Genomic DNA, 27,497 nt, shown 5'->3' on the forward strand with positions numbered 1-27,497 from the left:
CGCTATGATGTATTTCACTTTACCAACTGCTACCCAATTAATAATTTCCAGAGCGGAAAGCTGTTTTAATCTGATTGCAGTGTTAGCATGAAATATGTCTTTAGGGTCTTTTATCCTACATTTTAAACAGTGTTCATTTTATTGCAGTTAGTTTCCCAAGGGACACAGAACTGTTTGCTCTTACATTTGTTAGTCACTGCTAAGTTGCTGATATTTCAAACAGTGCTGTAAGTTTGCACTCCAAGTTAGATAACTAAAGAAACAATGTTGGTTTCATGCCTGACATTTATTTTACAAGTGCTTGCTTAAGCTAAAAGGTTCTATAAATGCTTAGTGTTTTCAGAATAAAGTTGTCCATCTTGACCACTCTAAGCTGAGACTGAGAGCCTTAGTGAGTGGGACTGGAACACCTTGGCCAATGGTGTATGTGTATGTTTCTTACTTCCTAACCATATTCAGGGCTCATGCCAGCTCCTGTATCTTACCTGGGTTATCACAGTGAGGCTAATATTTTGGTCTCCCCAACAACAGCAAGAACAACAAAGAGTTTTATTTTCCCTGTCAATTTGACAGTGGAAATAGATATGAAAAATATTTTTTTCCTTTTGAAAGGGAAACCATTACTCACCTTCACTGCATACATTCAAACTATCATTCATTTGCATTGCACACAGGCAAGAGTCCATCCAAATTATTCCATGAATGAGACATTATCATACATTGGAGAGCTTATTACACCAGACCAAGGTCACAGCACAGGGCAGAGAGTGCACCAAATTACTCAAAAAACTTTCTGACAGCCAAACTTCCCCAAAAAACATTCTGACAGCCAAACATCCCCAATGTAATTGCATCTACTTAAGGTGGGTTGCATGAAGAAAAGCTAACATGGAGAAGGTTGTACACATTGGGAGGCAACAGCTCATCTGTATAGCCATCACTATGGGAGAAAATACAAATAAAATTATGGAAAAGGCTCTTACTAGTTTCCACCTGCGCAGATCAGCTCACATCCTAATAATGCCTCATATGATTGCATAGCAATATATTGGAATTTTGCTGTGTGAACTGGCCTTAAGGTTTGGATAATGAAGACTCTGTGGTACTCCTTGGCAGCTTCTATAAATGTATGTTTTACAAAACAGCATGGCTGTTTTAAATTTCACTGGAAGGGTAGAGGAACCAAGGGCACAGCTGAATTATAAGCAATAATGATGAATGGAATGCATCAGGAGAGATCAATCTTGCGCATGCCTCGCTGGGTTGGAACAGAATTAACTCTGAATTGACATTTGACCGTCACCCATCATCATTTACCTGCAGGGTGATGTGTTCATCCTTGTTTCGGGAAGACATGCTCATGATGATACCGTTGGGCTCTCGCATCCTTATCATGGCCTCTACCAGTGTTCTGCGAGAAGGTGTGGTGAAAGAAAGCTGGTAACGAATGTAACTCCCTGGCCCAAATGAATATTCTTCAGCAACTAGAGAAATTGAAAAGACGCAGTGAGCCATAAATACACACATACCTTAATTTTTTATTTATATAATTAGAAGACTTGAGTCAGCTGCATAAACAGCAGAGATAGAAAACGAAAACCAGGTGGGGGCATCTCTCCCTCTCCCTCTCCCTCTCTCTCAATCTCCAAGACAGTTGACATAAGGATCATGACCACGCCTTCTATTGGGTTCCTGGCTGAGCATTAAGTGCCACTTTTCTAACCAACAGCTTGGTTGCAGAGTGTCTTTGTTCCTCCTCCCCCTTCTCCATGCCCTTCCACAGAAGCCTCTTCATGCTGTAAGCATTGCCCCTGGACCTATTCTGTTTGGAATCCCACTCTCACTCTTCACTTCTTCCATTCATCTTTGCGGTGACCGTAGATATAGGACTCAAAAGAGGAGGCAACAGTGGAGTTAGGGTAGAGTTTGCCCAGAGACCTCTGCCAATTGGAGGGCTTTCTCCTCTGGTATATAAAGGCATGTCATTAGACATAGGTTTGGTCATCTACATAGAATAAAAAGAGACTCTGGCTGACAAGAACTATGAATTCTGCACAAGAAGGAGGGAGAGAGGTAATATACTAGCAGTAAACAATATATGTTTCTTAATCAGGTTTCAAAGTTACATTGGGAACTTTCCCAGTTGCGTTTAAATATGCAAAGGGATTTTATAGCACCTATGAGACTAACTGATAGAAAGAAAGGTAGTATGAGCTTTCTTGGACTCCACCCCATGCAGGGTTCAAATCAACAAAAGTTCATGCTACCATTCTTTCTTTCAGTTAGTCTCAAAGATGCTGACAAGATCCCTTTGCATACCAATTTTCCAGCCTAACATGGCAATGTCTTTGAATTCTGCCCAAAAGGGAGAAGCACAAACCCCTCCAAGTTGCTTCCATCCCTTTCAATCTAGTTAATGGTCAAGTGAAACATTTTCACCACAAATCCCAGCTGTCTCCACAGTCTTCAGGTGGCAGAACAGAACAGCTAATCCTTGGGAGAGTTTCTTTTCTTGCAGCCCTTCAATCAGGGCTGCTCAGCAAAATATACTCTGCACTATACCAAGAATGAAAATCATTATTCACCTTTGTCACATTTAGAACCATAGTAACCCGGCAAGCAATGGCAGGTAAATGAGCTCCACTCGCCAAGACATCTCCCATGAATGCCACACGGAGAGGAGCCCATCTTCTCACAACTACCATCCGTCAAGGTGCAGCCAGGAGAGCTATTCAGAGACTCTGCTGGAGATTCAAGATCATATAGCTTTAAAAGGGGAAAAAAAAGGAGAATCATGGTTGGCTGTAAAAAAAATGGAGCTTCTGCCAACACTGCCAGAAATAAGCTTTCATCCCTTTCCAACACTGTGCGTGGTTAATCCCCTGGTAACACAAATGCAAATGTAATTTCATCCTCTCAAAAAGAGGTGGGGCACCTGTGGCCCTCCAGATGTTAGGTTGCAATTCACATCAGCTTAGTCAGCTGATGGTGGGCCACACTTTCCCCATCCCTGCTTGAAAAGAAACATATTGTATCATAACAAGATCAAAGAATTTTTTCATGTAATTAAATCTGACAGATAATTCTGTAGAAATTCACCTCCCTAAATATGGTGCACGTTTCCACTGATGTGTGTCCCTTATTTTGGTTACATTTTTGTTCCTAAAGTACAAGGACAAGGCAAATTATGCATTTGGTTGCACAATATGCAAGTCACATACAGGCAGAATGTAATGTGATGACCCCAATTTTGGGGGGGGAGATCTCATGAATGATAGAAGGGAGATAAAACAGAAGCAGATAAGACTAAAGTAGGTTAAAAGAGATGCTGAATCACAACCTTCCCTGTCCCAATAAAAGTGGAACTTTGCTGGATTGAACTAAAACAACCTTCAGATTCTTAGCCTAGAAGATGTATCTCTTATAGACTTGGAATGAGTACAAGGCTTCATTTGGACACATCTTAAGCTTAAAGCAAACTACTATGTGGGAAGCTCCCTGTTAGCATCATATCATAGAAGAAATGTCCATATCCTTTCTAATTTTTTTTTAAAAAAGCTAAAGCCTTCATTAGTATAATGCCATTTATTATTCTAAAAACATTTGACTTACCTGAGTGTCCACAATGAGACTGCGAATGCATCCATTAAAATGTTTCTGTTGTAACTGGGGGTATGAATATGGAATGGATTCCTTTACTCCACCCAACTGAAGAACCTGGTTCATGTTCAAGTACCTTCAAAACACAGAGGTGCTAAATAAGAAATGAATGTTAGTATAATTATGCTACAAAAAAAGAGAGGAGAATGGCCTAGAGCACACAAGTCAACTACTATTGCAAATCTTCAAAACTGACTCCTTTAGAAACATTCATTCAGTTACAAGCGTAAGCCAAATTCTTTGATGACAGAATGTCATTAAGTCAAAAGTGTCATTCAGTCAGAAGGTGTTAAGAATGACTGACAACAGTTACAAGGCAAGATGTATTAAGCACGTCCAGTATTGAATATTTTGCTTTTGGGGATAGGGGGAAATACCCATAGCCTATGCTAGAGACACATGGATATCCCACTGTTTACCCCATATAGTCAGGGCTTTAAACACTGTTTCAAGTGAATGCATCTAAAGTCACAACAGTAAATGCATATTTAAACCAATGAGTACATATTCCTGGAGAACACAATGCAGGAAGAGGAGATACTATCTGTAGGCACTCCATTTTCTTCCACGAGGATGCATCTGAGGGTCCAAGTCAAATACTCCTCTGTGGTTAAATGCCACTGTCACTTCTACCACATCAGAAAAGTCCTCAAGAAACTATCCACCCAGGATCAAAGTCTAGCGAGGTTCCTTGATACTGCTCATGGATAACTCAGTCTAACGGCTGCGACTGGGGGATATATAAAGGATGTGCAAGGCTACCAACAAAATTCAGGCCTAGCTATTCTATTAGGTTCCAAATATACTCTGCACAGGTGCAGTAAAATCCATATGTGTGATTCACAGACCACAAAGAATGAATGAATGAATGTTGTTGATATTATTGGCAAGCAGCAAACTAGCTTAGAAAATGCAGAACAGGTTATATGGCACAAACAGATGTGTCCTTTAGCTGAGAAGACCTGATAGTGGAGTTGAGAAGAACACAGAATTGGTGGCCTGACATGACTGTCTCACTCTACCCAATGATAGGTCCAGCCAAGTGATGATCATTGCCTTCCTTCTGGAACAAGATAAGTAGCTGGGAAGCCTTGGAACTCAAGGAAGAGGAAAGCAATATCAGTTTGCACAACCAGGCCTTGATAATTCGTTTCAGAATAAGGTGCTACCAGTGCTGTAGTTTGCTCCATTTCTGACAGTGGACATTCAAGGAGGAGTGTTTATCACTGAAAGCACTTTTCCTGTAATACTGGTAACAGTTCTACTCAGAGAGAGTTCTACTTTGTGAAGTCAAATGGCCTGCATCCATAGTTTTTTGTGGGTTTTTTGGGCTATGTGGCCATGTTCTGGAAGAGTTTATTCCTGGCGTTTTGCCTGCATCTATGGCTGGCACTCTCTGAAGATGCCAGCCACAGATGCAGGCGAAATGTCAGGAATAAACTCTTCCAGTATGCTAAGGACTTAAATTCAGCACGTTCAGTAGGTGTACGTGAAAATAAATCTGCACAGGATCATGCTGTTGAAGGATTAAATATACAGGAGAGTGTTCTTATACACAGCCTACCATCTTCCTGCCCACACTTATATATTTCCTGTCCACAGTAATATATTTCCAGATACTGCAAGGCTATTTAAATGTTACCTCCTTGCTTGTGGAACAAAGGCCACAACCTCACAATTTGTTCGGTCTTCAGTAGACAGCCATTTTCCTACTCCTTCCATCTCTGACACAATTGCAGCTCTACAGTGATCCAAACTGAATCTAACATCCTATGCCAAAACAAAAAAAGCCATTAAAATATTGTGAGGAAAAGAATTTTCAGGTGCAACACAGGGTAGCTCAAAGACGAAACAAAAAAGAATATTATTCATCACAGATTTTGTTCAGAGATGGTTTGCCATTCCTGAGGTTGAGTGACCCTTGGGTTTCCATGGCCAATCAGGGATTTAAACCCTGATCTCTTAGAATCCTAGTCAAATGCTGGAATGCATGTTTGCTCTCCTACTGCTGCTCTTGCAACAGAACAAAATGTACAATATTTATGGTCAAAATGGCAAGGAAAAACTATGCAAGTAAATAAAATTGGAGAGGGGTGTCAGTGGATAGTCTGGGGGCACTTGATACAATAGCAGTGCAAAGGTTAAGCAAATGCAAACCCAATCAGTTTTGAGGTGTGCATCATCTAAACATCCCTCCTCAAAATCAGGTGGAAACTGGTTTATTTGGCCCATATGTCTCGGGTCTTGGAGATCTCTCATTCATACCATCACCACAGGTCAAAGTTGACTTGAAGGTAGTTAACAAAAACAAATTTATGTGTAGTAGGTTTTACGTATAATCCTGTTCATAATGGTAAATAAATAAATAATGCTCACATATTCATATTTATAATACTCATATAATCATGTTCTTAGAAAACAAGTATGGCATCGTTTTAGAGTGCTGGACTCAGAAGACTGAGGTTAAAATCCATACTGACACATAAAATTCACCAGATGACTTTGACGTCATCACAAAGGATGGCTCCATACTACCCAATTATAGCAGCTAGATGCTATTTAAAGTCATCCTATGCAATCTTGGGATTTGTAACTTGGTCAGGTGCTTAGAATTCTGCACCAGAGAATTTGAATGCCATAATTCAGAGAAATGCACTAGAGACCTACTAATGCTACTGTAGTTTACTGTTTTATTTGTTTTGTTTTGTTCTGTTCTGTTTTGTTTTTGTCTTGTAATAATGTGTATGTGTTAATGTTGTTTAATTTGTTGGTTTTAATTATATTTGATTTAATATTTTTTAAGGGGGGGAGGGAATTTTGATGTACAATGTATTGTATTTTATTGCCGTTAGCCACCCCGATTGACCTCAAGGGGCGGGATATAAATAAATTATTATTATTATTATTATTATTATTATTATTATTTCACCAAACTACAATTCTCAGAATTCTATAGGATAGACCCACAGAAGTTCAAATGGTTCAAGTGGAAGCCAACTGCTCTAATTGTACAAGGTGGATACGTATATTCACAGTTTCTCAGACTAATTCACTTTACATGGTTATTGTGATGATAAAAGTGGGGAAGCATGTACACAATATACAGCTTCTTAGTGGAAGAGGGGTATATAAATGTAAATTAGAAATAATATTACTTCCAAATGTTCACTAAGGAGTAGGTAGACTTCAAGTGTAAAGACATATCATTAGATAATAAAGCAAGAATCATTCACATCATAGTATTCCCACTTTGAATGAATGAATGAATGAAGGTTTATTTATATACCGCCGTTCCAATGATCACGGCGGTTAACAATAATAACAAAAACAATAACAATACATTATATAACATAGGAACCCCCCAAGATAACACCATACAACATCATAAAAGCCATCATTCATTCCTAACTTAAAACCAATAAAAACATCAATAAAACCCACTAGCTAAAACACGATCAACAGCATAACAGGAGCAGGTAACAATTCAAGACATGGTAGGGAAAGCTTGTCGAAACAAATGGGTCTTCAAATTCTTCTTAAAGGACTCAAGGGAAAGGGCTGAGCGGAGCTCGAAAGGGAGAGAGTTCCAGGACTGCGGGGCAGCGACCGAAAAAGCCCTCTGCGCAGTTATTACAAATCTCGTCACAGGAACTCTCAGAAGTTGTCTCCCTCCTGACCTGAGAGTGCGGGGCGGATTATATGGGGAGAGGCGGTCCTCCAAGTACTCTGGGCCCAAGCCATTTAGGGCTTTATAGGTCGCGACCAACACCTTGTATTGCGCCCGGAAGCGAATAGGCAGCCAATGCAGATCTTTCAAGATAGGTGTTATGTGGCTGACCCTGGAGGAACCAGTGACCAGCTTGGCTGCCATATTCTGAACCAACTGAAGCTTCCGGGTTTGGTACAAGGGTTGCCCCATGTAGAGCGCATTACAGAAATCAAGTTGAGAGGTTACCAGTGCGTGTACCACTGTTTCAAGGCTCCCCCGGTCCAGGTAGGGTCGCAGCTGGCGTATCAGCCGAAGCTGGTAGCAGGTGCCCTTAACTGTCGCATCCACCTGAGAAGTCAGGTGAAGCGACGAGTCAAGAAGCACCCCCAAGCTGTGAACTGTGTCCTTCACGGGGAGCGTGACCCCGTTCAGGACAGGTGGACAAACCTCCTTCCCAGGACCAGGGGAACCTATCACTAGTACTTCCGTTTTCTCTGGATTCAGGCCGAGTCTGTTTTCCCTCATCCAGCCCATTACCGACTCCAGACAGGCATTGAGCGGAGAGATGCCATCCCTAGTCACTGCAACAGTCGGAGACACAGAGAAAACTATTTGGGTGTCATCAGCGTACTGATAACACCGCGCCCCGTGTCTCCGGATGATCTCTCCCAGCGGCTTCATGTAAATGTTAAATAGCATAGGGGACAAGATCGCTCCCTGAGGGACCCCAGATGTAAGGGCCCTCTTGTCAGAGCGACAGTCCCCCAGCTCCACCATCCGGAATCGACCCGAGAGGTAGGAACGGAATCACTGCAAAGCAGTGCCCCCAATACCCAACTCCCCCAGGCGCTCCAGAAGGATACCATGGTCGATGGTATCGAAGGCCGCTGAGATGTCCAAGAGCACTAACAAAGACACGCTACCCCTGTCCATGCCCAGACGGAGATCATCGACTAAGGCGACCATGGCAGTCTCAACCCCATAGCCCGCCCGGAAGCTGGTTTGAAATGGGTCTAGATAATCCATATCCTCCAAGACCCTCTGAAGCTGGAAGGCAACCGCCCTCTCGATCACCTTCCCTAGAAATGGCAGCAGTGATTCAGGCCGATAATTGTTCCGGATTAGGGGGTCTAGGGAGGGCTTTTTTAACAAAGGTTTGACAATGGCCGTTTTAAGATTAGATGGAAAACAGCCCTCCCTGAAAGATGAATTGATAATACGGCGCAACATTTCTGTTGTCGCCGTTCCCCCTTGAACTGCCAGCCAAGAAGGGCAGGGATCGAGAGAGCAGGTCGTCTTCTTCACACTATTGAGGATCCTGTCCACATCCTCAGTACTAACAGACTCAAACTGATCCAGTATAACTGAGTCCATGGAAGCACCGGACACTTTCTATGTATGGCTGGGAAAGCTGGACTCTAAAGAAAGCTGATAGAAAGAAAATCAAGTTATTTGAGATGTTGTGCTGGAGAAGAGTTCTATGAATACCATGCACTGCCAAAAGGACACATGTACAAGAGCAAATCAAGCCTGAGCTCCTACAAGAAGCCAAAGTGAGTAAAGTGAGGCTATCGTATTTTGAACACATAATGAGACAACATGACTCAATAGAAAAGACGATAATACTGAGTAAACAGGAAGGCAGTACAAAAACATTACAAACTGATTGACTTAATAAAGAACGCCATGGTTCTTAGGCTCTCTCATTATACGTCTCATCATTACAAGTCAAAGTGGACTTGAAGGTAAACAGCAAAAAAAACCAAACAGACCTGAAGCTTGCAGACCTCCCACACAGAAAAACACACCCTCCTTTTAACCCAAAGCTTCTTCAGCAATATAATTATATAACTAGAAGGAGAGAAAAATCTACAAGAAATCACCTAGACTGAATCTCTTGTCACCTCTGATATATGTCAAGTCTACAGAGAGTGCTGCCTTTTTAAATAACCACAATCTGTTCATCAACCAGAAGTCAGAAAACGGTAGTATTCAGTGTGTAGTTTACCTGCCTGCTGCTCCTCACTTCCAGGCGATGCCACCTTTTGTCTGTAACATTCACATAACTAGGCAAACGCAATTCTGTGGTGCCCAATCCATGGTCTACTTTCAGTACAGGAATACCATTCAGAAGTTCTAATATTAATGACAAAGAGAAGAGTAGGTTTAGATTTGGTCCTAAAGTGGCACTGAGGAGGAAGTAGAGGGTTGTTCCCTCCAGTGCTAATCTTTGCAAACTACAGATGATACTGAATGTATTGCTTGATGTTACATTTGAAATTGCATCAGAAAGCTGATATGGTGAGAGGCTTGGGATATTATCACACATGATTTATTCCATCTTTTCCCTGACGGGATACAAGCATGTTTAACTGTCAATGGTGGGTCTTATTGCATTCTCCCCTGACTGGTCACATGCAACCCATATTTAACCCATGCTTGTCCCATGGCTTTTCAAGAATGGTATTTTCCCATCCTTGAAAAGCCGCAGGATAAACTCAGGTTGCATATGGGCTGCAGACACCTAGCCACAGGAGAATGCGATAGGATCCGTCATTGACAGTTAAAAGGACGTGTGTATCCCATTGGGGAAAAGACAAGATAAGTCATGTGCTATAATTTCAGTGGAATGCAATTTGGGAGGTACTAGTTCAAGTCCCTGGTCAACAGTATCCATTTCATCGCATTTGCATCCCATCTTTCTCCTGAGAGAGAACCCAAGGTGGTTTACAACAAAATTAAAAACCAGGTGATACAAAAATAAAACAAAACAACTAAATTAGCTATGTTGAAATGTCCATCATTTTAAAAGTATAAAATCATTTAAAGGCTAAAATAATAAAAAATAAAAATGCAGCACATACACCTTGCTGAAAAGTTCTTCTTCTGCACATCTGATTAATCTCCAAAGGGCTGTTTAAATAGAAAAGTCTTTTCCACCTCAAGAAAGGAAAGCAGAGAGAAGGCAAGGCTAATGCTTCTGGTTACTATCTGGGAGTTGTGCTGCCTCTCCTTCTGTTGTGCCCTTTGCACCTGCTGTGCTGCCTTTTTATCTCCTGATATGCTTTCTCCATCTAGGAAATCTACTGGGAAGGCACAGCTAAAGAATGCAGTTCCTTCCAGTTGCTCTCTGTCTATGTGGTCCTCTGAAGAAGAACTATTGTTTAATGCCAAGTCAATTTACCCCAGTCAAGCCCCCTTGAGATCAGAATTTACTGCTTCCTCTGGTCCTTCTGGGAAACATCTGCATATTTCTCTAGTTTAGAAAAGGTGAGCTCTGATGTTTTATGCTTTAAACCTTTTTAAAATTGTTGGGGGGGGAGTAAAATTACTAACTTTATAGCTACCTCAGCTCTGTTGGAATGAATCTCCAATGTTTCCTTATGGAACTGACTTCACCAGATGTATTGAGACATACATCAATCTCAATTTAGATTATAAATCCAGGAATGTAACCCTGATGTACATTGAGAGCCACCTGCAATTAAGCCATGTTTCTAGGCAGAAATGAGACACAGGTCTCTTGGAAAGACAATATCCTAATAATGTTTTCAGAACTAAGTTTAATTTATCTTTGTAAAGCTAGTGATACAAAGCATGAATAATAAAGTTTTTAAAACTCTAAACAGCTGCTGAATGAATGGACCAGTCAGGACCATGGCGCACTGGAACAATGGCAGAAGTAAACTTATTTCCTTTCCAATTACTCCATCTACCACCATCCCAGCTCCAATCTGTTCTTCATCATGGGAGAGAAGCTCATCCACATTTTATGGCTTCTTTGCCCTTCTTCTACTCCATGTAGTACAGGGATCCATTCTTCCTTTAACCTCTTCCTTTGCAGGTGGTCAATACCTGCATAAGCGTGCAAAATGGAGCGAACTTGCCCAACATTCAAAATATGCTTTGTGTTATAATATATAGACATTGAGGGGAAACATCTCTAGAGCAACTGAAATTACTATTTTTTTTAAATTCCTCCTTTCTAAAAATAGGATGGTATGGCAGAATTACCCTTTATCTAACAAACCGCAAGTCTGTTTGAGGGAGCGGGAGAAAGAAGCCTTTTAGAAAGAGAACCTCTTAAAAACCAAGTCTGATAATTCCAGCACACCACCAAAAGAAAAATTTAAAAAAATGCATGAGTAGCTCTTCATTAATCATGTAATACCTGCCTCAAAAATATCTGAAACACTCAAAGCAATAAGATGCTTCCCAGTGGACTCCTTTTGATGCAGCTGTCTGTTTTGTTTTCTCTTTGAAAACATCAACTCAGTGATAAGCAAGAAGCCACAATCTGAAGGTACTATAATCACACACTACAACACACAAGATGCACTCAATATCTTTTAGAAGAAGAAGAAGAACTGACATATCATAAGGGACTATGAGCAACTCTGAAGAAGCACACCATGGTAATAAAGTCCAGGAAAACCCAGTTCTTATTCTATGCAAAATCTAAAGCTACCAAATACACATTTTTATACTTTTAGATGTGCCCCCTTCAAAAACAACCCAAGAGAATGCACAACACATCCTTCATTATTAATAAAGAAAACAGAAAAACAACAGCAATGAAGTATGAAAAACAAAGAGCAATATGGATTTTGCAAGAGGAGCCACAATATGTGTGCCTGTTTGTAAAACACACAATTGCCTATGTGTTGACAAGAAAGTTGTGAAAAGCCTGGATTTTTTTTTTGTTTTGGGGGGGGGGGGGAGATATATAAAAATGGCAAAGATGCGGATGCTATATTTGTTAGTCCAGCTTTCCATGCTTTATTTTGAATTGATAAAAACTGTCTAATTAAACAATGGAAGTCATCAGCAGAGTTCTCTCTGTATGAAAAATAGCCTGACACCTACTTTACACTCACAACTAGGACTTGAACTCCACTAAATAAACAAATAATCAATATTACTTGTACCATCACAGTAACCTGCATTTCATGTTTCAGGAGGTGCTCTCCTGTTCAATATATCTTATAGGAATACCTATTGCAATGAAGTTTTCTGAGTTCCCAAAACCCGAATCTGACAAAGGACCATTATACAGCAAAAGCCCATCTGGAACTGCAGTGATAAACTCGAGGGACAGGGAACTCTCAAAACAAGGTCTGATGGGATGGAACCACGCATAGCCATTCCCATGGAAACTGTGTTTTGTCTGCTGGCAATCTGGTCCATGAAATGAAGCAGAACATTGACATCTGAAACAAATATAAATGAGAAAGAGCGAGAGAGAAAGAGGGAAAGGAAGGGAGAGAGAAACTGTGGTAACAATATATGCTTCTTATTTTAGTTTTGCCATCATCATCATCAGGCACCATCTATATTTGTGTTGTTATAAATCTCACATTATGGCCCAGTTTGCACTTTAAAGTGCAAGAATTTGTTGCTGTTTTGGTGCAGGGGCTTGTTCAGGGCCACCACACCAAGAGAGATTCGGGGATCATTAAGATGGAACAAAGACATTGGTATAAAATATTCACTGGTGTTTTACAGATGCAGAAAATGTTTTATAGCAAACAAAGCTTTTCTCCTTTACTATCATGGCAGGCCTGCAAAACCATGGGAAAGTGCGCTAGAAGCCATCATGTCTTCTATGAGTATGTGTAAACCTTTCCATTGTGAGACAAGGCCAAAAGGATTACTGAGAGCAAATATCCCATCCTTTCTACACAACAGAAGCTTGTGTGAATTTTCCCTCCCTTCTACCAGCTCTGGAAATAGTAAAGCAAAGCATCAGACTCCCTGCTACCTTTTGTGCCTAGGTTCTCATAGGAAAATCTGTGCTCTCGTTTTCTTATCTTATCTAATGCACTAGTAGAGTAAACTGCTCAATAAGGCCTAGATAAATTGTCCGTTCTAAGTGAAGTAATGGTCTGTTGCCCAATTTCTGGTTGTTCACAGAGCAGTTGTCCATGACAACTATCTCGGTAACAGGAATGCATTCACAACGCTAGGAATTCAGACTTACAAGGAAAAGGGAATCATGTTGATCACCTTTTCATGGCTTCTCCTGCTGTTGAAAATAGCCAAAACAAGAGGACATATGTAGACTTCCACATGCTTTTGGACTTCAGTTCCTAAAATCTCTTACCACTGGCTAAATAGGCTACAGGGAATGGGATGTGCAAACCAAAAGTATCTGGAGAGCTGCAGTTGTCCACCCCTGAGTTAAACAAACCAGGAAGCTTCCATCCTTGTTGCTCTCCTAACATGCCAGAATCACAAGCCAAAAAACAAATACCAGTTTTTGATTCTGACTTGTTATGAAAGCAACAAGCCAGAGATCCTGGATCAGATAAATCACAAACAAAACTACAGATGGAGGTTCCCAGTTTGTTTAGCTACGCTGCTGGCAGTAGGAGTCAAGTGGAAGCTGTCCAACAGTTTGCACTGGCACACTTGCTTGTTCCTGATTAAGTCTGAATTATAACAAATTTGGGCTTACTGCTATGCCCAAATCAATCGTATGTTTTACTAATTTATGTACTTTATGGTTTCAATCATTTGGGGAACTGCATAGAGAACTTCAGGCACTGGCTGGTACAAAATTACAGATAAAAATACATAAGATGAAATAAAACAGGCTAAGTAGTGGCCCAAGGAGTTAAAATCTAAAAACACAAGAAAGAAAACAGAAGAAAAAGAGGGAAGCAGAGGCAAGGTCTGACACAATGGCATGCTGGATCTCCCAATATGTCCACAATTGAAAATGGTATTTTGTCAAACATGACCCTGTAGAGAAGTGGAGGAAAGATACTAAGAGGAAAACCTTGCAAAACATAGTCTTTCTCACCTGTAACCACTGAGCATGTCAATGCAAGTCCCTCCATTGAAACATGGGCTGTGAGAATAGGAGTTGCATGACCGATGAATTCTCTCTCTAGCTGCACAGGTACAAACAGCACTGACGCTGGTGGTTAAGGAGACAAGTGACACACTTCCAGTGTCCATCACGGTGGGAGTGTCACTCATTGTGATATAGTTTGTGCAGCCACTGCTTCCACTGCAGTCTGCCCTGTGGCATTCATCCACATCAATTTGAGAAACATTCACCCCTAAAGCCAACTGGATCTAAAGGGGAAAGGTAGTTTAGAAAACAGGCCATGAGTTCCTGAACAAGCCAGCTTGCAAATTTCCAGTGTATAAGCTCATGTACAAACTCATAAATGTGGCAAACACTATATGCATTTTATGTCCTTTCGACTATAATTATTCTGTCCACAACTGTGGCAAAGCACATGCTTTGCATGCAAAAATTCCAGCTTCTTTGGCATCTCTAGTGGCTTTACCACATGAGCCCCATTCTCGCTGTGCAATCGTGCACAGCGAGAATTATACCTGTTTGTATTCACCATATGTCTTCACAACTGCACAACTGCCACCATGGCGCACTCTTTCTGACTCCCTCTTAACCCCATTTCCTTTTGCCCTACCCAGCAAGCCTTCCAGGTTTTTAAATTTTATTTTAATTTATTTTTATTTTCACTTTTTTGCCCAATTCCAGAGATCTGCTACTGCAATTTCAGGATTTGCTTGTTTTTTAAGTAAAGGTAATCAGGATGGTTGGGAATAGCATAGAGGAAGAGTGACAGGGGGACAGGAGGGGACACTGAGACCATATGACTGCCAATAACGCAACTCCCCCAGCAGCAACATTTCACACCTGGGGAGCTCATTGACATGTTTTCCTTGTCAATGAAAAAGGCACTAACCCCTCCTGGGAGATCTAGCAGCTACGGGTCAAAAGCAACGTTGTGTGATAGGAATCACGAAGGCTGCTTTTTTCTGGGTCTAATTGCAGTTTAAAAGTTGTGCGTACTAATCTCCTAGGTAAAATGACCAAACAGAAGGTGATCAGAAAGAGATCATGCAGAGCTACTGTCTATCAGAGCACTACAAATGAAGAGACAAATAATCTAGACTAGAATGAAGTAGTTTTATGCTTTAAAGCAGGGCTGGAAGGTGGATAGATTTCTGGATACTTTGAAGTAGATTGACATTGCTTTCTGACTCCTAATTGCTTTAAGATTGGCAATAACAAAACAACTCTCCTTATTTATGTGCAAGGATTGGGAGTTGAATTCAGTTCAATTCTGGTACTTAAGACGTATTCCTCTATACCCCCTGGTAGATCTTAGACAAGCATCTGCTCTGAAATTATGTTTGTGCAACCCACAAACTTCTCACCCTCTAACAATCCACTGACTTCCCAAATTATCTCTCTGGAGCCAGTTATTGTGTCTTACACAGTGTGAGTATATGCACACAGTTAGCTTTATAGCAGCAAAATTTCAGGCTCACCTTGTTTTTAAAGGCAGCCATTTGCCCTTGCAGTTTTTCTGGCCTGTAATAGAATGAACCGTTCTGAACTGCAAATCTCAGATCTGTCTCCCTCCCTTCGATATTTGACACACTGAAAACAATGACATCCTCAGGGTGGACTGAAAAGATTCCTGCCAGAAGGTCTTTGAACTTGTCATGCCTGCTTTCTTCTGGCTCGTCTTTCTTTATGAACTCTTCTGCGGTCATGTCTGATCCGAAAGGGCAATTTGAAAAGAAAAATTGTGTTATTGTGTGCATGTCTCAGAAAAATTATTTACTACTTTATACACTGAAAGCATTTTAATCTCCTCTCTTTGGAGGAGCTCAAAATAGCGCACAGTGCCCACATCCCACCCCCTATTTTATCTTCACAATAATATGATGTAGAAGGGACTGAGAGACAGCAATTACCATGCAGTTGCAGAGTGAGTTGAGATTTATAATTCTCATCTGCTTCTCATTGGTTACAGGCCAACAGTATAACACAAAGATGGGGAAAGTGTGGTCTATGGGGCACTTAAAGCTTCCAACCCCCTTTTTTTAGACCTACCAGTCCTTCTAAGACACTTTTCATGATCCAGATGCCCTATTTAGATTTTTTAGGTGAAATACCTGTCAAATGGTACTACCACAAAGCATTCAAACCTGCAATGGCATAGGCTCGCTTCCCACCATATGCAGCAACTCCAAACACCCAAATGCCAGAAAGGAAAAGCAGAAGCTAAAACTGAAACTATAAGTGATATCAGATCACATATTGGTTGGCCTGCTGGGGATGGGGAGTACTGGGCAAAACTTTGCCCTATCTCTGATGCAGTTGCTCCTCACACTGCAATGGTGCTCATGGTGACTCCTACTGCAACCTGGCTGAAGTGTCTTTCACGTATCATGCAATGGCAAACCCAATGCTGCCACCATGATACATTCAATAGCCATCATAAGGAATCACAGGCTGGTTTCAACTTCAGATTATAGAAGCTAAAATTTCAAACAGCAAATACAAACAGAATGTGTTATTGTTACTGTTGTTGTAAAAAAAGCTAGCACTTTTTGAAAATTTCACAGTTGCCAAAGTGGTGGCAAAATATGAACACATTTGCTTTTCTTTGAATTTTGAATTTGTTTTGGATTTAAAGACATTGTGTGTGTACATCTATATCTTCTAGTCAACTGTAGACCTATGACAACCCCATTAATTTTGTAGGGCTCTCTTAAGTAAGGAATACTCAGAGGCGGTTTTGCCAATTCCTTCCTCTGAAATGTATTAGCCTATAGAGCCTGGTATTCATTGACAGTCTCCCATCCAAGTGCTATCCAGGGCTGACCCTGCTTAGCTTCCAAGAGCAGGTGAGATTTGATGTCTTTAAGATACTTAGGCCTATTAAAGGGGATTGCAAGGAGGGTTTCCAGCAGTGAGGGTTACAATCTATTTCTCCCCCTCTCTCTATCCCACATACATACATACATTTCTGCAGAAATACTATTTGATGCTAGTGCTCTGTGATTTGCCCCCAATTGTTATGTACATAAAATGTATAAACCAATGTGCCCACGTTGATGTCCATCTGATGGTACTGAACTATAGCTCCTAACACGTATGACAACTGGCATCATGTTTCAGGCTGATAGGAGTTGTAGTCCAAAACACATAGTGGGCATACAGTTAAAGAATCTTGTCATAAAAGTCTCATATAGTACAAATACTGGGCCGAATGCAACTGAGGAAGTAAGACTGAAGTCTATGAAAGCTCATGCTGCCAATTTCTTTCTTTATTTGGTCTCAAAGATGCTACAAGATTTCTCTACATACAAATACCATGAAATCAAAGGGTGGGCAGAATAAGAACAAGAAAAGGATGTAATTTAGAGGCCTAAATTGAATTCGACATTAAAGTAGACCTGCTGAATCAACAAGGTCTGCATTCAGCAACTGATTCAATAAGTCTACCCTATTTTCGACTAGCAATCTGATTTAAGCTATAGAAATGTACTGCTAACATCATGATTTATCAAAACCAATAGCAAAATAAGCATTACTCTAGTAGAGATTGGTATCCTGACATGAGCAAGATGTATTAGTACAGGAGTACGCAAGGCAAATGAAACTAACCTGCCAGACGCAGAGTTGCTGAGTTCCGAATGGCTTCATTCTGAAGCTGTTTGACATGTATTTCTACAGTTGCTATAACATCTGGCCAAATTCCATCTGACACTCTGATTTTTAACTCATATGTTCCCTGAGGAGCATTATCCACCATGATCAAAGAGCCAGTCCTTTGATTCAGTCTGAAAGATCTAGAAACACAACACAGCATATCCAAAACAGACATTGATTTTTTGAAAAAATCTGCATGAGCAAGCCATTTCATCCTCAAAGGACATTCCTATCACACCAGCCAAGTTTGTTTATATTAACATCTCAGGATATATATTTTTTTCAGCTGCAAAGTTCAATTCTTATTAACACGGAAAGGAAAAGAGATTCTCTTTCCATCCCAATTTGTTTCTAGCATCCTCTCTATGACTTTCTAAAGGACTGCTTTTCATGTATATGTCTTCTCCCAACAAAGATAATTGTATGACAACTTTACATGCCAACATGAAAGCCACATGGGTTTTACAGGAATGATCCACAAAGACCTGGTCTCCTGCTTTCCTCATTGTTGTCAGTCAATGTAAACTAATTCTCCATTATCTGCAGCATAACCACCTTGAACAAGACATTTCTAGCTGCTTAAAGTAATACTAATTCTGCAACACTGGTGGGCAAATTGTGGTCCCGCATAAGTTGCTGGACTTAGCTTTCACCATTCCTCCTATTTGCCTATTTCTTCTACAGCTGATGCAAGATACCCTCCAGCAACTCCTACTCTAAATGTTTATTCTGCAATTTTATGCTGCTAAGGGTGTGCAATTATACTAATGTCACAAGGCTATTATAAAAGCCAGTATGATGTAGAATTTGAGTTTTGGACTTGGACTCCAGGAAACCAAGGTTAAGATCTCCACTTGGCCATGGAAACCCACTGGTTGACCTTGGACAAGTCAAACTCTCTCAGGGGTCATTCACACTTATTTTTTTGAACAAAAAAATTCGTATCTCCACGCTGATTCAGAACCGATTCAGAATCGGTCCAGTCTTCCCACGTTTACCACGACTGAATCTCTCCATGCCACTTTAACCCTGTTGTCGTTCACATTTGCCACTGTATCGATTTAAAATGGAGATGCCTCTATTTCTTAGAACGATGTAGAGCGATCCAAATCGATTTGGTAGCATGGTCACCAAATATGTAGATCATTGCAGCTCTTTAAAAAAGAACTGCTAAGGGGTCCAGTGATAAATGCACTGGTTTAAGTGGCCTCACCTGGAATACTGTGTCCAGTTCTGGGCACCACAGTCCAAGAAGGATGTTGAGAAGCTGGAGCATGTCCAGAGGAGGGTGACAAAAATTTGGTGAAGGGTATTGAAATCATGCCCTATGAGGAGAGACTTAGGGAGCTGAGGATGTTTAGCCTAGAGAAGAGACGGTTAAGAGGTGATATGATAGCCTTAAATATTTGAATGGGTGTCATATTGAGGATGGAGCTAGCTGTTTTCTGCTGCTCCAGAGAATAGGACCCAGAGCAATGGATTCAAACTGGAGGAAAAGAGATTCCACCTCAACATTAGGAAAAACTTCCTGACAGTAAGAGCTGTTTGATAGTGGAATATATAATCTTGGAGTGTGGTGGAGTCTCCTTCTTTGAAGGGTTTTAAGAAGAGGCTGAATGGTCATCTGTTGGGGTACTGTGATTGTGTATTCCTCCATGACAAGGAGTTGGACTTGAGGGGTTAGTCTCAACTTTACGATTCTATGATTCTATGATCCTTGCAAACCAGCTGAACAACAGGAACAACATAGGAAACAAAATGTAGTGTTCTGGCTCCAACTCTGTAATTTTTCTCTCTTGTGTGATTTTTCCCCACATCTTTTACATGATGAAGAAGCCAGTGGAGCTTCAAAAGCTTGCATGGCAGATTTTAATGTATTTTGGTTGGCCTATAAAGCTATTGCTCTTTTGTGGATTTAGGATTTTGTTTTATTAATCAGAAGCTATTGTTCCTGATGATCTGTGCTACTTTGTTTGGAAGCAAGAGGTATACTGGAAGCAAGATTAAGGAGAAGCAATAGAGCAGGCTTGAAAACTCTGATTATGTGGGCAGCGGCTTGATGCCAGAAGACAACAAATTTAAAGACTTGAGAACAAGCACTGGGACAACAAAGGAGTCACAAAACACGAACTAGGATTTCTAAGGAGGCACATTTGTCATTCACACATTGAGTTTACTCAGTTTAAACATTTTGGTTTCCAGAGAGATCAGGTTTGATCTGGGTCCTTGAACAGGTTAAGCCTGAACTCTCCTTGGAAGCCAAGATGATTAAACTGAGGTTGTTGTACTTTGGCCATATCTAGAGAAGACATGGCTTATTAGAAAAGACAATAATACTAGGAAAGGTAGAAGGTAGAAGAAAGAGAGGAAGACCACACAGACTTAATTAGGGAGGTCATTGGCCTGAATTTAGAAGACCTAAGCAGAGAAATGGAAGCTAGTGGGTTCTGGAGATATCTCATACACAGGGTCTCCATGAGTCAAGGTCTACTCAAGGGTAGCTAAGAACCAGTAACAAACATTGCGTTCTCCACTTTGACACATACATGACTGATGGGCTAAATACAAAGCTGATACAGAATGGTGTCTTTTATCAGTCTTGCTTCACACCTTTTGCATTGGAGGATGTGATATTTAGCCACAGTGACAACAGCAGGATAGCACCAGAAAAATGACTGATTATTACAGTGTAACTTCCAATAAATGCAAAATACTAGTTTAAAAGAGACTGCCATCTCTGTACAAAACAACGATCCTAGCTTTATGCATATAAAATACAGAACAAAGCATAAGAAAATAATTACAAAAGTATAAATATTAAATATTACTCCACTTGACACAAATACAATCCTCACTTGTGCATTTTTCCTTCAGAGACAAATGTTTTATTGTCCCAGTCATCCTGATCGGGTGCAAACACTTCTCCAAGCGCTATTGTTGACCATTTTCCTGTTGAAATAAATTATAATAAATCTGCATTAATTTCCTGCTTTTCCAAAGAGCTTTATATGCCATAGCATTTATTGCTGCATTCATCATTTTTATTACCATTTGGCTTTCACAAAGGTTATGATCCGAGACATTTCAAGTAATGCAGTAGCAAATACGCTGATCTTTCATAGAAGTACAGCTGGGAAGCTAGACCACAAATATTACACATGTAGAATCGTATACACTCTGGTCTCAAATAAAATAAATCATGATTACTATTGCCAAGCTAACCCCAAATTCTGATATAAATAAAACTGACTTCTTCAGCCTGAATGCACTATCAAGGATAAGAACAACTGTCTCCTCACCACAGGTTTTTCTGGTTTGTATGATTTATTGTTGCCTCCTGACAGAACTACCAGAACCATAGAACCATGCAAAGCATGAGGAAGGTTCCAGGTTCATCCCTTCACATTTCTAATTTATAAGGATGCACCTCAATCTTTGGATAGCTGTTGTCAACTGACATAAACCAGAAGTTGGCAAAGGGCATTCTGCAGGTAGCCACCACATTGGTTTTTAACCAATGGGCTCAATCCTTTTCCACCAAAATTAAACAAGCTGATAAAACCTTACAAAAAATTAAAAACAGGAGCTCTAAATGCAGTGTCTTATCAGGCTGCCGCCATCTTTGCCCCCCACCAAAAATTTTATGTATATCTTCCAGCAAATGAAACCAGAAGTGGACTTTAAAAACATCCAGTTTGGGCCCATGGAACATTAGAATTTGCAAACTTCAGCATAAATGGTTCAGTTCTCCAACTCCAAGGCAGCTTCATAGCATAACAGTTTTCCTAGCTCTTCTCACCAAACAACAATTTCTAAGGTTCCCAGCAGAAGAATATGATGACTTTACAAGTTTTTACTGTAGATACAACTATGGTCAACCCAGTACTTACCTCTGTGTAGGTAAACATAAATTATCTTATGGCCAGCTTCATGGCTGTTATCGTTTTCATCTCCAATAGTTATAGCCAAGATGTTTGTAGAGCTCATGGGTGGACTTCCGCTATCAGTTATAACAATGGGTATATGGAACATTTTCTGCTGCTCTCTGTCAAAAGACCTCAGAGCAGTAATTGTCGCTGTATTATTTCCATTGTCAGTAAGAGAGAAATCCAAAGTGTCCTGATACTCTAATGGCAAGGAAAACATAAAGGGTGGCCCATTTTCAGAGCTGTCGGGATCAAAAGCCCAAAGCAGATTAGATGTAGGATTCATATAAACCAGCTGAGGTCCTGGTGTATTTTCCCAGACCACTGGTGTGTATGGTGCCTCAAACCTTGGTCCATTATCATTGACATCCAGCAAGTCAATCAATATTGTAACACTTCCTGTTCTGGCAGGAAGACCTTGATCAGACGCCTGTATGATTAAGCCATATTCTTCAATTACTTCTCTATCCAAGGCTTTTGACACAGTCACATGCCCATCTTGGTCTACTGCAAATTGTCCAGCGGGATCTGAATCCAACTGGATAGAATATTCAATGTCTCCATTCAAATTGGAATCCTCATCTGTGGCTGTCACCGTGATGATGGTGGTACCCACAGGTGTGTTTTCAAAGAAAGAGCTCAGCTGAACAAACTGAGAATTGAAAACAGGCGCATGGTCATTACAGTCTTCCACTTCAATTAAACAGAAGGCAATGCTAGAAAAATCCAGGTCTTGTACTTTGAGAGTAAGGTTAAACCATCTTTCGTGGATCTGCTCATAATCCAGGGTCTTCTTCAGCCTAATAGAAGCACGCTGATCTTCTTTATGGTTTTCGATGTAAAAGTTGTGTTCAGGATCCCCTCCAATAATGCTGAAAGTTAAAAGTGCATTTTCTCCATTGTCTCCATCCATGGCTGATACTTCTAGAACTTGTGAGTTGATAGTGCTAGTTTCAGGGATTACAACATGCCAAATCTCCTGTGTGAAACTAGGGATATGATCATTTATGTCTGCAATCCTGACGGTGGCAGTACCTGTTCCTGTCAATCCTCCCCCATCTTTTGCTTCAATTACAAGGAAATATCTGTCTGATGTCTCTCTGTCCAACATCCCTCCTGCCACATAGATGTTGCCTGTGGTGGGACTGATTTTGAACAAATCCATTTCAAAATCATTTTTTACATTCTCAATTATTTGGTACGTCAAAATTGCATTCAGACCGACATTTGTGTCATCCAAGTCTACTGCTGTCATCTCCATAACGAATGTGTCATCAAGAGAATTTTCAAAGACACTCCCGTTACAGTCATTGGGCATACAGGGGAACACTGGGGCGTTATCATTTATATCCCAGATGTTTATAATCACATCTGCAAATCCAGTAAGTCCTTCTCCCCCTTCATCGGTAGCCAGCACAACAAATCTCCAAAGGGCTCGCTCTTCTCTATCTAATATCTTCTGGGAATAAATGCTGCCAGTGTTCTCGTCTATTGCAAAAACATCATCTGCACCATGCCCATGTATGGAATATCTTATATCACCTCCATCCAGGCCACTATCAGGATCATTTGCCACAACCTAGAGAGATTGAAGTTAAAAAATGAATAGCTCTAGTAAATGTCATCATCATATGCCAATTTGCAAGATATAACAAGCTAGTGCTTGTTCACTTACTGGAGTGATGGAGAAGGCCCGCAGTAGCAGAGTGGCAACAATTACAAACCACATGCTTTGGACTGCAGTCCCTAACCCCCCTATAAACTTATTTATGCATCTCTTCCATCGCCTTGTTTCTTCTGACAAGCAAACAAGCATTCCTCTGTGTCCCACGCATGGAAGGCTTTGCCAGCATGGACCTGAGATCCATTTTAGTACTGCTGTACCACAACATGGAATCTCTGATCTTAAGGGATAAGTAGCAAGGGGCAACATGCAAGCCAAGCTATTACAAAGACTGATAGGAGGTACTGAATCCTTGTGGGACATAGATAAGGAGGGCTGTGACAAACTGGCCCTGACCATGCTAGATTGTGCTAGCTATTATTTAGAAGAGCATACCCAAATATACCTGAAGAACAAAGACTGGAAGCCCATCCAGTTCCTCAATCACACTTCCATAATATTCATTGAGAGCAAAAACAGGAGCTTCATCATTTTTATTCACAATGTTGATGATGACCACCGCATAATCCTCCCATTTTCCATCAGAGGCCAACAAATGAAGTTCATACAGCTGGACTTCTTCATAATCCAATGGCCGTGCAATGAAGATAATTCCCATCTCTGGTTCAACATCAAACACTCCTCCAGTGTTTCCAGCTGTAATTTGGTACCTTAATTTTGCATTTGTTCCTAAAAAAATGGAGGAGGGGAGGTAAAAGGTATTTCACACAAGACCAACATTATTAGTTCTTATAATGAATACTCCTGGCATTCAGAAGCAAATCACTTATTGTAGAAAAGGAGATCTAATAATTATAAGTCATCACAATTGTGCAGTATTCATAATTATTTACATGGATTCCAGCAAAGAATTTCTATCCTTGTTAGATAGCTGCCGACGTTATTAAAAACTTATCAAACAATTAGGTGGTACTGTGTTTTGCTGTCACTGTGCTGCATCTTTTAAAGCAGTGGCTTTTGATCATTGTGTCACATTAACATGAAATGCAGTAGTAGCATCATCGCAATGATTTTAACCCTTTTCCCCTCAACCTTCATTCCATTAAAAATCCACAAACATCCAAAGATGCTATTAGCCACATAAAAGAAACTGTGGAAGAGTTAAATCTTAAACTTCTAGTATTTGATAGGAACCTGCATCAAATCTCTTTGGGGAGATTACACCTTCCCTTCCTCCATCTGCAGTTCACATCTCAGCTGCCCTTTGCCATGCACAGCTGCTGCCAGAAATAGGATTTCAGTTGCCAAAGAATTATTTTTGTCCTTCTCCTTGCAAGCACAGAGAAAAACATGCTCCCACCATCCTCAACCTAGGCACTATTACCACAGAGAGAGAGAGACATGCTGGAGGTATCCCTGTGATGTATTCAAGTCTTTTACTCCAAGTCTCAAGTCATGTCTCCTGTCTCTGTCTTCCAAGTCTCAAGTGGAGTCTCAAATCCTTGCAAGATACTTAGAAGTCAAGTCTCAAGCCACGTCTCAAATATGAGAGCCAACTTTTAACAGAAAAAAGGCTCAATTTCTCAGGAGGAACAGCAATGGGCTTGAGGACTGTTTGGCAGCCTGTCCCTGCTGTATGTTGGAAGAGCCTTCTAAAGCTTTCCAAAAGCTTTAGAAGGACCCTTCCACCTCAAGCCCACTGCCTCATGCATTTGTTGTTCCCCTCTGAGAAATGCATCCTGTACACTTGGGGTAGGTCTTGCCTGCTGCTTGAAGCAAATGGCACTATCCAGTTGTTCACTAAAAATATACAAGTCACAAGTTGAGTCAAGTCAGTATCATTTATTGTTGTGTTGCTGAAGTGAATTAAATCTGACTTGAGTGTCATTAATTGAGGAGTTTTGGGGGGAACAGACTACAGAATTCCAAATTCCAGGATACCATAGGATGGAGCTGTTGCAGTTAAAATGGCATCAAACTGCTATAATTGTGTCATGTGTACATATCCCCAAACTGTGCTCACAGCACAGCCTGCCATAAATAGTTATTTGCCATAAGCCCTCATGCACCCCTTTCTGAAGCAAACAGTTACAACCTGTCAACCTCAAGACATGACTAGAGAGAAGCCTTTAAGATATAGAGAAGCCTTTAAATAAATAGAGACAGATAAAAGAGCTATTTTTCTACTAAAATATGGCCTCCACACTCCTGAAAAATTAACTCATTAATATTTTAGGTGCTACTACTATAAATTCTGAAGGGTTTACCTTCGTCTTCATCATTAGCACTGACAGTAATGACAGTCGATCCCACATCCTGGTCTTCATCCACATTGACTTCATAGACACTCTTGGTAAAGGAAGGCTTGTTGTCGTTCACATCACTGATAAAAACTCGCACGTAGGCTGTGTCTAGAGAGACGGGGAACAAGAGATTAAAATACTTGGCTGTGCCACTGCTGTCAGCTACAATTCCTTAAACTGTCTAGCTGCACATTAAATGAAGACGAATAGCACAGACAATACAGAAATGAACCCTTAGGGTTGTGGGACAATTTATAATACCAACATTACTCAAAAAAGCACTTGGATATCAAACGAATGCCACATTCAATTTGTTTAAGCAGATAACATGTGAAGAACTGATGTCTAATATGGCAATTGTACGGTTTTGTCACAACTTTCCTACCCTCAAGCCTAGAGGACCCAATTTTAACTCCTCCTTTTAGAACACTGCTAAAGCCCCTTGATAATCAGATTTTCAATGAATGCCTTGACCATTTCTGTCACTGTGTTCTATTGCTGGCTATGACAGCAAGGACCATATAGTATGCAGTGGTATGAGCAGCTTGTCCATAAACTGGCTATGCAATTATCTGAGTCTTACACCAACGGGGTATAGAGAGACCACATGGAGTAGTGATTAGAACAGGATGGGGAGACTATGACCCTTGGGCTGCATGTAGACCCTACCCTAAAGCCCCTTCAATGTCCCACAAAGTCCCCAAATCATTAAAGACATTAATTTATCCACTGATATTCGAATAAATCTTCATCCAAAAAACAACCAAAATGACTCAAAACCAGACACAAATACAATGGTTTACTTCTCCTAGTCCCAGAGTCAAAACTCTACAAACAACAAAGTAAAAAAGAAGTGCCAAAATGGCAGCCAAAAGTGATGTGATATCCCTTTTAACAAACACTGAGTATGACAGAGTGGTCTGGCAGTGGGGAGGGGATTCACCCCCTCCAGATCAGACTAGAGCCCCAGACAGGCTGCTCTTGTTGTTGTTGTTGTGTGTTGTTATATGTTTCTAACTTATGGTGACCCTAAGGGAAAGCTATCGTGGGATTTTGTTTAGAGGGGCTTTGCCTCTGAGGCTGAGAAAGCGTGAGGGCCTAAGGATACCCAGTTTGTTTCCTTGGTAGAACAGGGATTTGAACATTGATCTCCCAGAGGCCTTGTCCAATACTCAAAACCCCTGCACCATGCAAGCATCAAGAAGACTGAAAGTCCACCACTACTTACTTTCAACATTACATCAATTACATCATATGCCTACAGACCATTATCTGCTGCTGAATGTAACAAACCTAGTTCTTTCCATTTCTGAGCAACAGATCTTGTACTTCAGGGATGGGGAAAATGCAGTGCAGTGACCACATGTGCCCATTTTGTTCCTAAGGTAAGTTTTGCTGTTTAGGGGCAGATCACTCACTCTGAAGTTGGGTGGAAAATAAAATTCCCCACTTATGCATTTTGCCCCATTTTTTGCACCCTCCAAGTCAAGAAAGATTGTTTGCAAATAGGATGCATATCTGAAGTTGATCCCTAGGTTAAAACAGTCCAGGGGGATATGAAAGTGTATTTAAATTGCACCTTGTATTCCCTAGAGGGCATGGGGGAACATTTTGAGGGGGGGATGCAAAAAAAGATTTTTAAATTCAAGAAGGCATGGGAGGTGCCTCTAAGGGGGAAGCAAGTGCTGCCCTCCCCAATCATCATCCCTGTTATAACTGGTTAACTGAAAGGTCTTTTTTTTTAAATAAGACAAGTAATTTTTTTAAATTAGACTATATTACTGGT

The 27,497-nt window shown here is 40.7% G+C and overlaps 1 protein-coding gene across 3 annotated transcripts in view; it reads right to left on the reverse strand.

Moving 5' to 3' along the window:
* The window catches only part of LOC149305909 (neural-cadherin-like), a 106,201-nt gene that overhangs the window by 20,386 nt on the left and 58,318 nt on the right, over nucleotides 1–27,497 (reverse strand). For 2 of the 3 annotated variants that reach the window (XM_089476999.1, XM_089477000.1), the window contains exons 16-28: nucleotides 25,676–25,819; nucleotides 23,854–24,137; nucleotides 21,749–23,363; nucleotides 20,714–20,807; nucleotides 17,814–17,998; nucleotides 15,683–15,912; nucleotides 14,175–14,452; nucleotides 12,365–12,579; nucleotides 9,378–9,505; nucleotides 5,303–5,430; nucleotides 3,613–3,736; nucleotides 2,586–2,766; nucleotides 1,318–1,484 (exon numbers count right to left, since the gene is read on the reverse strand). In XM_089476999.1, the coding sequence (XP_089333125.1) occupies nucleotides 1,318–1,484; nucleotides 2,586–2,766; nucleotides 3,613–3,736; nucleotides 5,303–5,430; nucleotides 9,378–9,505; nucleotides 12,365–12,579; nucleotides 14,175–14,452; nucleotides 15,683–15,912; nucleotides 17,814–17,998; nucleotides 20,714–20,807; nucleotides 21,749–23,363; nucleotides 23,854–24,137; nucleotides 25,676–25,819 (3,773 nt within the window). Of the gene's footprint in view, nucleotides 1–1,317; nucleotides 1,485–2,585; nucleotides 2,767–3,612; nucleotides 3,755–5,302; nucleotides 5,431–9,377; nucleotides 9,506–12,364; nucleotides 12,580–14,174; nucleotides 14,453–15,682; nucleotides 15,913–17,813; nucleotides 17,999–20,713; nucleotides 20,808–21,748; nucleotides 23,364–23,853; nucleotides 24,138–25,675; nucleotides 25,820–27,497 lie in introns of those variants that run through there. The other variant, XM_089477002.1, reaches the window with a different exon arrangement.

This window comes from Sceloporus occidentalis, unplaced genomic scaffold (genome assembly GCF_023333645.1).
Source record: "Sceloporus occidentalis isolate IW3139 unplaced genomic scaffold, rSceOcc1.0.p SCAF_10, whole genome shotgun sequence".
Lineage (NCBI taxonomy): Eukaryota > Metazoa > Chordata > Lepidosauria > Squamata > Phrynosomatidae > Sceloporus > Sceloporus occidentalis.